The 11,328-nt window shown below is 32.0% G+C and overlaps 1 protein-coding gene across 1 annotated transcript; it reads left to right on the forward strand.

The window, feature by feature from the left end:
* The first annotated feature begins 6,592 nt into the window (after positions 1-6,592).
* Positions 6,593-9,374, forward strand: LOC129310621 (protein DETOXIFICATION 14-like). The gene is made up of 7 exons (XM_054952517.1): positions 6,593-6,838; positions 6,928-7,472; positions 7,555-7,644; positions 8,267-8,323; positions 8,472-8,710; positions 8,828-9,033; positions 9,184-9,374. Exons 1-7 carry the CDS (start codon positions 6,593-6,595, stop codon positions 9,247-9,249), a joined length of 1,449 nt encoding a protein of 482 aa, XP_054808492.1. The 3' UTR covers positions 9,250-9,374.
* The last annotated feature ends 1,954 nt before the right edge of the window (positions 9,375-11,328 follow it).

Below are 11,328 nucleotides of genomic sequence, written 5' to 3' on the forward strand. Positions count from 1 at the left end.
CGATAATGATAATGTTAATGATAATAATAAAGGCAAGATTTCTCTAAATTCAACTCCTGCTTTGATGCTTCACAATAAACTTGCAAGATTTTCTTAAGGGTCAGACAATTATCTTTCTTAGCATTGAAAAATGAACAATGAGATAAAATCAAACTCCCTCTTGCAAGCTTGATGCCTCCTCTTTTTCTTGATGATATTGTATAATTTGAGGTAATACATTAGCCAAAATATGAATAGGTAGAGGGTGAAAGTGGGTCACCTTACCTCAACCCTCTACCAGGCTTGAAATTTGGGATACTTCTTCCTCTAACCAGCAGCTCAAACTCAACAAAAGAGACACATGTACTTCATAACCCACTTTGCACAAGTCACATAAAACCTATCTTCAACAAAACTTGCTTAAAAACTTCTCATCCCGCATAGTCATATGCCTTCATCATATTAGCTTTCAAAGCTACTTGATTCTAGTTCCCTCCTTCCTCCCTTTCAAGTAATGAAAAGCCTCATGCACTACCTTGTTATAATCATAAGCCATTCACTCATAAATAAAACGTCTTTGTTGCTATGAAGTACATTTCAACATCAATTCTCTCATCCTATTCATCATAATTTTTATAGAGAACTTATCAATTACATTACAAAGCCAATATATAATGATTAACAGTTTCAAGTTTCTCTATTTTTGGCATCAACACAATACTAATTTTATTAATCTCATTCAACCTATAACCATCCCCAGACTCAAAAACTCCTAAACCATCCTACACATACTTATCCTATTTAATATCTTGCCAAGAAGATCAAAAGAATAAACCTTAATAACCATAAGGTTGAAGGGCTTTTGATGCACTAATTAAAAACACAGCATCCCTAATCTCTTCCTCATTTACAACAATAATTAACTACAAATTATCAGCCTTAAAAATAACTTTTTGAACATATTGTAGAGCTTCCTCATTCTACTCAAGTTTGAAGAGGTAAATAATTTTTTATGATGCTCAGAGAAGACATCATCAATTTCCCCTATGTCTTCTAACTAATACTTGCACTTCAATCTCAATAGCTTATTTATGATTCTTAAGAAAAAAGAAGTATTTCTATCACCATAATTAATCTAGTTTAACCTTGCCTTTTCCACTAGTAAATCTCCTCTCTATCCCTTAATTCCTCAATTCTTGAAGCGATGTCATTAATCCTCCCTCTCATTTCTTCAATCCAAATCCCTTCTTTGCAAGTACTCACTTAGTTCCTTAAGTAGTACATCAATTTCCTTTATTATATTAGGAAACTTAGATGTATTCCATCTAATCAATTCTTTCCTACAAGCATTAAGCTTAGATTTTACTCTTTGCACCCTTACATTTTTTACATTTCTCACTGCATGTTATCATTGATAGACAAAATCTTTATAATCTTTGTTACAAATTTGAACCTTTTCTTTAACTTTATGTCACTATACCAACAATCAACTGGCAACAAATGATGATCTAAGCTAAAATGTTCAATGTGACACATAATAACCCTCATAAATTCTTCTTTAAATTCTTTGAATTTAGAATTTGCTACACATCTATCAAGCCTTTCTTTTATGTGATCATCCCCCAAATGTCCATTGTTCTAGGTAAATCTTTCCCCTTTAAACTCAAGATTTAAATGATAACAATTAGATAACACATTCTAGAAGTTCAAAACCTTCCTTAAAGCTCTTAGTTGCCCTCCTTTCTCTATGATTGAGGCAAGATCATTGAATTCACCAAAGAGCACTACGAACCCACTACACACATTGCTAAAGATCTTTAATATGTCCTAAGCCACTTCCCTCTCCTTTTGTTTTAGGTGACCATACACAAAAGTCACAAAGCTAGGCACATTCAATGTAGTAGAAGACAATCTAGCATGAATCAAGTTACTTGAACTATAAAGTCTCGTTTGGTTCATTGGAAGAATTTTAAAGAAACCAGAATTAGAAATGAAAATAGAATTAGGATAGGAAATAATTTTAAAATTTAAGTTTGGTGCGAAAGAAAATTTGAATGGAATTCGGCATGTAAAAACAACCAAAAATAGGGAGAATGACAGTTTAATCCCAAAACACTAAATTGACACCAGTTAAGTCTTTGAATTTTTTTAAAAAATAAGTTAAAAATATCAATCCAAACTATTACAAATCTAGAAATTTCAATTGTAATTAAGTATTTAAATATCAAATATAACTTTTATACTATAATAGAATTTTTTATAACCATTTGAATTAATATTTATAATGCATAGAAAAATTTATTAAGAATCTAACTATCATTAATTCATTCCTTTAGGACCTAATTGTCATTCTCCTCTTAAAAATATTTAAAAGACAAAACACCCTTTCAAAAAAAGAAAAAAAATCTCATCTTCTCCATTGCAAAGCAAGATCGGTAACATCATAATCATAATCAGCCATTGGAACAACATTTCACCACCAAAAAATAAGCAAAATCAAAAACATAATGGAATGGAAGAAGTGACTATTTTTGCGATCCAACACTAAACAATCAAACCTACAAAACAAATTGGAATCAAAAAGTGAAAAAATAAACCCCTTTATAAGCAAATTAATTGAACACATAATCATGGAAACGAAATTAAAGGAAGAGAGTTTTGAAGCATCATTGAGAGGAGATAGAGCTTTAGATTTTGATATGTATGCTATAGGCAAATGGGGTGGTAGATTTGGGAGCCATTGAGTTGAGCTTTTCAGATGGCAAAGATCGACAAAGAGAAGAGATAGGAGATATTTGATTTGATAGTAAAAGACATGATAGATAGTAGCCTGGATGCATGGTGCAAGGAGGGGGTTGGCAAAGATGGTACTATATGGTGGAGGGTGAAAGCCAGTGATGATAGGGTGAAGGTGAAGATTCAACTATCAATAAGGACAAATTGGGGAGGGAAAATATTTTCCAAGGAAAATCTAATTTTCCTTGTGTGTAAATGAAAAATTGATTTTCTAGGTTGAGGTAGAAAATTTCAATTCCAAGAATTTAAATTCATTCCAACCAAATCAAGGAAAATGAGCCTTTTTCACTCTCTTTCCTCTTCCTTATTCTAAATTCATGTGAACCAAACGGGTCCTAAAGAATATGAATCTCAATTTGTTCCTTCTACCATAAAGACGAACCTCCTAATAAACCCTTAAGCTCAACATACCATTATCTACTAAACCGATACCTCCTCTTTAATCTCTTATTTGTTTTGTCGTTCATTTTCATTTTCATCAAAAATAAAACTGAGGGACTGTACTTATTATCCACCTCCCTTAGATTCTTCACTATCAAGGCCTCACCAAGGCCTCGACAATTTCACAATAGGAACGCCATGGTTCCTTTATGACTGTTAAAGGCTAGCCACCCATACCGTTAACAATATTTTTTCATGCATCCTCAAAAAAGCCTAAACATCAGTGCCCCTTTCTATGTTAACAGGTATCTCAACAAATGTTTCTCTACTATTCTTCAACTTCTCAACATCCTTCACACAGCAAATATACTTCTTATTAACTTGATGAGCTCTCTGCTTTTCTTTCTTAAGTTGAATAGCATAGATAGAAATAACAGCTTCCTTAATAACATGTCAATCTCCAATCTACCTCTTTTTAACCCGATCCTCTAATAACTCTTCTTCTACATCTCACTTGAGGTTAACTTATCTCTATTTTCCAATAATTTTTATTAATAGCTATTGCTTCACATACAAAACAATAGCTTTTGAGTTTACTTCATTCTCATCTAATAAATAAATTGCATAGTTTTCTTCAGTTGTTCTTGGACTACTTGACTCACCTTGCCAAAGCCCATCACTATATTTCTCAAAATTTTTAGGCCACTCTCCATATTAATTAGCCTATTATCATTCTTCTTTGAAACAGACAACCTAACTAATGTAGAACCCTCTTTCATAGAGCTTGACTCATTTTGATCCTTCAAGCTGATATCTCCTTTAGATATCACATTTTCCTACCTTCTTCTACTATCTGAACCATTGGAGATGATTCATTTTTTTTGCTAGACTTCATCATCTCTACTTTCAAAGACTCATACTTAACATGTCCTACCCTCTTCACCTATGTTTTTTCCTTCCAAGTTCTAATGACCTCTCCTCCTACTTTGACCTCTATTTTACTCATACTAAGCTATAAAAATTCTTCTTTGGCACCCCTCACTTGCTCTGCAACCAACCAACAACCATATCGAAGTTCATTTGGGTTATACTTAGACTTTAGTCTCTCAGTGCTACACAATTTAAACTTATGATCAATCTGACTGAACTTAAAACAATAAATAAACAATTTCTCATACTTTACTTTCAACTAGGATTTCCTACCATCTACATGATAGATCTAAAATCTTGTAATTAGAGTTCAATCGACATTCATAATACTCTGAATCTTAAAAAATTGCATAAAAATTTATCATTACAATTAGGATCTTCATACATGAAGATCTTGCCAAATTTTTCACCAAAATGAACTATGTATTATCAACAATCATAGCTTCCAGAGGGAATATGATGTAATTGAATCAAGCAACCTTGAATTGTCTAAGGTTTTCCTTGTAGGATCTACCTTCCCTCTTTCTTAGAATCAAGTGTGAATAAGAAAAAATCCAACTGAACTCAACCACCTCTAGGTTATCTTTGATATTATATGCTTTTTGCATCGTTGTTAACACCATATGTTGACCAAATTTCTTATATGTTAAGTTTTCCCTACTAATACCATCTTTGCTAATTATTTCTACTCCTAATATTCTAAAGTAATGCTTATGCTTCCGTCATTGACACATCTCTAAATATTCCTCCATCAACAAGAATGACAAGAACAAGAAATGAAAAAGAAAAGAAAAAGCTATGATCAAAGAAAAATGTGGCATCAAACATTCCATCATATTTCACAACCGAGAAGTAGCAATGGATGCTTTATTAAAAAGCAATGAAAAAAATATCACTCTGATATAAATGAGGAATTGTCATGTTAACGCAGAGAGAAAAAGAAAATAATGCTAATGCTTACAGAAACTCTTGCTATCAAATGATTAATGGTGTATCTTTTATAATCTATATGATATGTGTGTTTGTGAGTGATTTAAAGTAGTAACAAATAATTGGATGTAACTGGATTTTAATGGGATGAATTTAAGACACATGTCAAAAACAAGTGTCAAAATGGTAAATATCTAAGAGAGACCTAGAAAAGATGGAGTGAGGTAGTTTGTTTAATGAACATGAACATCTTCATGAATTATTTTAAATTTATGGTAAAATCTTAGATCCTTTACTCTATATCTCATCTATATGTCCTAAATGGTTATGCCACTAGTGTATACATTTGCCTGTCTTTCCCCCCTCTTTTAATTATGTAGCTACCAGCAGATCTAATTTTCTTTAAATTTACAATTTTTCATCTCCAATTTGTTTTCTTTTAAATTCTATAGCTTTGATCTCATCACCATTTGATCAATCTAATGGTTGGAAACTAAATGCATTTTGCATCATTTTCTCTTCTAATCATTCCACAAAACTGATGATCACTGTTAGGTTGTCCAAGTGTGAATCGACATAAGACAACGTAGAAAGTCTGACATTAAATAAAATTAAACTTAATAACTAATATACAATAAAAAGAAAGGACCCATAAACTTGAGCCTTAAGGTCTTGAGTTAAGACGTGGTGTCTTTTCATTAATCTTGCTCATCTCTCCTCTCCCCCATTCTTAACAAGCTATACACTGAAAGCTCCACAATGGATAAAGTAAAGCTTAATAACTAATATATGATGAAGAGAAAGAACCTATAAATTGCCTATTTTTGCTCTCTCCTTGTTCTCAGGCTATTTCTAACAATGACTATTAATGTTAGCATTCAAAAAGGGTACAGTAAAGCCATCACGAATCTATTGGTGTATAGTGAAATTTGAAGGGAGAATTGCATATAGGTTCCACACAAGAGAATTAATTACTATAATGTCTATTAACAATTGAACTAAGGCCATTGATAACACAATGTATTGTTAGTTTTCTTAGTTTAGTTATTAATGGACCTTATAGTAATTAATTATCTTGTATGAGAATTCAATGTAATTCTCTCAAATTAGAATCATTTAAATTTATTTTGAATGATCTAAATTTAAATATTTTAATTTATAATTTTTAAATGATAAATTCTTTTCATAATAGAGCAATAATTAGAAGATGTTCTTTATTTTAGATTTTTTACCTATTAAAAATATTAAAAATATAAAAATAATTATATTTCAACTTTCTAATTATAATATGAAAGTTGAGTTTTGTTGTTCACAAAAGAAGCCACTAAATAAGGATTATGCCTTGAAGTACATGACGCATAAGAATAATTTTGAAAATTTTACAATACATAATAGAAACATTGCCCAACAGTATTACTTGCAATTTTATTAGTGTAGACACTTTCCTACTATTTTTTATTCTTCTCAACAAAGACAAATTAAACATGAATAAAGAGACCAAAATCCAAAGTGATTTCTTTTGTTGTTCTAAATTCTGACAGGATTACCTTTGAGTTGGATATATAGTGGAAAGAAAATGGACAAGAATCTCTTGGGCAAAAAAATCGTGAAGCAAGAGGATTGCGAAAATATAACATGGCATGTCTTTGCTCAAGAAGTGAAAGAGGTTTGTTATGTAGCGGGGCCTATGGTGGCTGTGAATTACTCAACCTTCTTTCTACAAACTATTTCTTTAATGATGGTGGGTCACTTGGGTAAGCTTGTTCAATCTAGCACTGGTGTTGCCATGTCTCTCGGTGCTGTCACTGGCTTCAGCATCATGGTAAGTAACTTATTCTTTTGCTTACAAGCATTCAACTCTTAATACTATCAACTTCATCTTCTATTTTGTGTTTTCTACTTCCTTAACAGTTTGGAATGGCTTCTGCACTTGAAACACTATGTGGGCAAGCCTATGGAGCTAAGCAATATAAGAAGTTTGGTGTTCAAATTCAAACTGGCATCTTTTGTCTTATCTTATGTTGTATTCCTGTGTCTGTGTTATGGCTCAACTTGGGGAAGATACTAGTTTTGCTTGGTCAAGACCCTTTAATTTCACATGAAGCAGGAAAATTTGCAGTTTGCTTGATCCCTGCTCTCTTTGGTTATGGAACACTTCAAGCCTTGATTCGATACTATCTTATGCAAAGTTTGATCACTCCTCTTGTACTCTCTTCTTCATTTACCATTTTCTTCCATATAGTTTTTTCTTGGACATTAGTTTTTAAATCTGGTTTGGGTCGCTTTGGAGGAGCGTTTGCTATTGGTACCTCATATTGGTTGAATGTGATTTTACTTGCATTATATATGCAATTCTCTAATTCTTGTGCAAATACTCGAGTTCCAATTTCCATGGAGCTTTTTCATGGGATTAAAGAGTACTTTCGCATGGCTGTTCCTTCAGCTATAATGGCATGGTATTATTCTTCTCCACATAAAAATTCAACTTTCTATCCATTCTTATGTTATATTGTTAATATTGATTATTGAATATTTTAGCCTTCAATGGTGGTCATATGAGGTGACTACATTGCTTGCCGGTGTTCTACGACCAAACCCAGAGCTTGAAACTTCAATCTTAGCTGTATGGTAAATGCTTTTTCTAAATGTTTCAATACCCAAAATTATTTCTTTTTAAATAATGGTCTAATTCTGTGAACTCCCTCTACATATTTTAATGTTTATGACCATTGTATCAAATACTACAGTAATATGTAACTAATTAATTGATATAAAATAAGATGGAGAGAGAGGAAGAGAAAAAGGAGAATGAAAGAGATTAACATTAAATGGGAAGGAAAAATGGAAAGAGAGAGAAGAAAGGAGGAAGAGAGAGAAAGAGGAAGGAGGTTGTGAAACTCTATTCAATACTCAAATATAATCTAAATGCAAATGAGGAACTTTTAGACTTTTTTTAAAGCCCTATAAATGTTATAATAATAATAAATCAAATTTTAATCTAATTTTGAAACATAATAAAGATAATCTAGATTTAATTAGATATCCTATTTTGTTGAAAATAAATAAAATCTAAAACAATCCTATATGGATAAGAAAATCCAATTAAATCATAAATAATATAATAGATATTCTAAATATTCTTATTCAAATAATCCTAATAACATAATTATTAACATCTAAAAATAAATCTAATTTTATTTTATTCATATTCCATTATTAATTCTTTGTTAAATTTGAATTTTGTAACCAGTGTATCAATGAACTACGCAATCTATTCAATACCCGAATCAATTGGCTCAGCAGCAAGGTTTGTACCACATAACATCATCTTATGCATTTATTATTAAGGTCCAATAATGTAGAACTAAATTACATTTTTCATGACTTATTGCGGCCTAATTTCTTAATCAATCATTTCTTTCTTATTGGTAATCGTTATGAATGGTGTTATATAGCACAAGAGTTTCAAATGCATTAGGAGCTGGTAATCCACAAGCAGCACGAGTTTCTGCCATATGTTCAAGGGTTCTAATGCTTTGTGAGGCCATAACAGTGAGCTCAATCATTTTCTTAAGTCAGAATGTTTTAGGTCATGTTTTTAGCAATGAGCTGGATGTGATACGCTCTGTCATAGACATAGCTCCTGTTTTAGTTATGTCAGTTTTTGTGGACTCCTTGCAAGGTACCCTTACAGGTAAAATCTAAAATCTTTAATTCATTCTAATCCTATTCAAACCAATAATATATTCTTTTTGTATTTAAAATTAGAATTTCATTGTGATATATGAAATCTAATTCTTTTCTAAAATAGGGATTGCTAGGGGAAGTGGGTGGCAACACATAGGGGCATATGTGAATTTCGGAGCTTATTATATTGTTGGCATTCCACTTGCTGCAATTTTGGGTTTTTGGGTACACATGAGAGCAAAAGGCCTTTGGCTTGGAATAACAACTGGTACACTTGTCCAAGTGATTGTACTGTTGATCATTATAAGTCGTACAAATTGGGTGAAAGAGGTTTGTTCTTCACTTTCAAGAATACTTTTTCAACTTATCTTCAAATTTCTAGTCTTTTACTATTGATCAATTAAGATTCTGCAATAACATTTGAAGATTTTTATAGTGCTCATTGAAATGATCTTATTACGGTTGAGTCTAAATTTGCAGGCAAGACTGGCTAGGGAGAGGACTCTACAAAGAACTTTAGCAGAAGATGAAAATGTTTTGATTTGATCAACTAGAGTGTATTACTTAATTGTGTTACAAATTAGCATCTTCTTTAATTTGAGCAAAGTGAGATATATGGGTTTAAAAAAACAAAGCTTTTTAGAATTGCAATTAAAGGCATGCATTCTACTCCTTTCACACCTACAATGCCTGTATTTCTTCATCTACCTATAAAGTTGATAGTTGAATAATGTAGTCCAAATAATCAACATCAATTTGCATTGCTTTTTATTTTTAGCTTAAAATTGTGTTTGTTATCTTTTTCTTGCTTAAATTTGTTTTTTTTTTGGGGTTTGGATGTTGGGTATGAAATTAAGAAAAGGATTGAGACTATACTTATATGTAATAAAAAAAATTAATCTTGCCAAATAACTTGAATATCTTTTATACCCAAGTTTTCCTAGTAACTTAATTAATAAGTATGTGTTACTGAATGAACAAGTAGTTATGAAATAACATGTTAACTCTAACTTGGCTTGGAACCATGAATTTTGTTTTACATTAGATTTTACATCACATGATTAAGAGGCATCTTTGACTTGGTTCAACTTTCTAGTGGACTAAGGGATCCCCTCTTACCTTGGAATATTCATACTCCACTGGCTGTGATGGAGTGGTTTAGTTGTCAATTGGCTTTGGAAGGGTGGAAATTTTCTTTTAAAAAATAAATAATGTAAGGCATTTTTGTCATTCCTCATGAAAACAAATTTTAAAATTATTCCCTTGGTCCTACCATTTATTTTTAAGTTTTATTAGTCTTAATTTGAAATTAAAATCATATGGATTAGGTGGACTTCTCCTATAGATTAAATGCAATGCTAGACCCTTTATCTCGTCTTTCCCTTTGAAGAGATTCATCATCATATCTTCAAACTCCTCATTTATATCATCTCTCATTAGCTCAAGCACTTTCATTGCGAGTTCCCTTTCTTCCATGAACCTTGCATCAACTATTTTTATTAGAGCATCCACTGAGGGAGCCATTTAGCAGGAGTGGATTCAATCACATCCTTAATTTTCCTCTTGAAACCATCAAAGGAGGCCATCCTTTCTTCTTCCATCAATAAAGGCAAACCTATCTTCTTAAGAGTTATCATGCCTATATCTTTACAAGTTGCTTGAGCCTTCCCTTCTAAATAGACCACCTTCTCCACATTACATATATAAGATATCAAGGATCCATAGAGCAGATGCTGATGAGCTCTTTGATGGTTCTTTTGTATAATGTCCTTTATTCAACTCATAATGATTGGTGGCAAGTTGATCTTACCCATTGATCAGGGTAGCTAAGAAAATCATGTCATCTTCAGTTAACAAGGTAAGCCCTTATTGGTTGCAAAGTAGAGTTATAGTCAGAATATGATGACTCTATGCTGTAGAGGCATTGAGGCAAGCTTCTTTACTTTCTCATAATCCTTAGTCCAATTAAGTAGCAATGTCATGTTGATATCTACTTCAGAATATTTGACAATGATCCTAACATTGTCATCCTTGGGAAGACTAAATATCTCAACCAAATAATCTTCAGATATTATTATTTTCCTCCCCCTTATATTAATAGAAAAGTCATCAATATTTTCACCAAATGTCATACTTCCATAAAAGGCTAAAATAACCTTATAGTCAATAGGAAGATTTATTTTTAACAACTTATAAGACTTTAAATCCTCAGATAAATGATGTCCAAGCTTAGATAATTCTGAGAAGTTAACATACCAACATTTGCTAAGATTCTTCTGCCAGTTTTGTTCCATGGCTTTACAATCCCATGCTTGTCTTTAGCTTGTTAGTGAGGTACTCAAGGAATTTCTTAAATTTAATAGCTTTCTCCTTTCCTTTATCAGCAACAAAGGACTTCATCGACTTCATCCCTATAGCCTTCTTCCCTTAGATCTCAAGTCACTATAGCCACTGTTAATATTGGAGTTCCAATACTTTCTCCAAGTGCCTTAAGCACTAATAGGGCACTTGAAGTTCCCTTTAATGAAGTTGGATGTGATTGATTCTAATAACTTAGAGTTCTTTGGGATGTGTTCAATGATCCTTGAGAGCCAAAGAAGAGAGACGGAGACTAAGGTAGAGCAT

Source organism: Prosopis cineraria, unplaced genomic scaffold (assembly GCF_029017545.1).
Source record: "Prosopis cineraria cultivar Desert tree isolate PC_DT_omini unplaced genomic scaffold, ASM2901754v1 PC5, whole genome shotgun sequence".
Taxonomy (NCBI): Eukaryota; Viridiplantae; Streptophyta; class Magnoliopsida; order Fabales; family Fabaceae; genus Prosopis; species Prosopis cineraria.

Excerpts from the sequence above, each read along its gene's own strand:
- LOC129310621 (XM_054952517.1), top strand. The coding sequence starts at position 6,593 with ATGGACAAGAATCTCTTGGGCAAAAAAATCGTGAAGCAAGAGGATTGC. Across the intron at positions 7,645-8,266 it reads ACTTCAATCTTAGCTGTATG|TGTATCAATGAACTACGCAA; the intron begins GTAAATGCTTTT and ends TTTTGTAACCAG. Across the intron at positions 8,711-8,827 it reads CTTGCAAGGTACCCTTACAG|GGATTGCTAGGGGAAGTGGG; the intron begins GTAAAATCTAAA and ends TTTCTAAAATAG.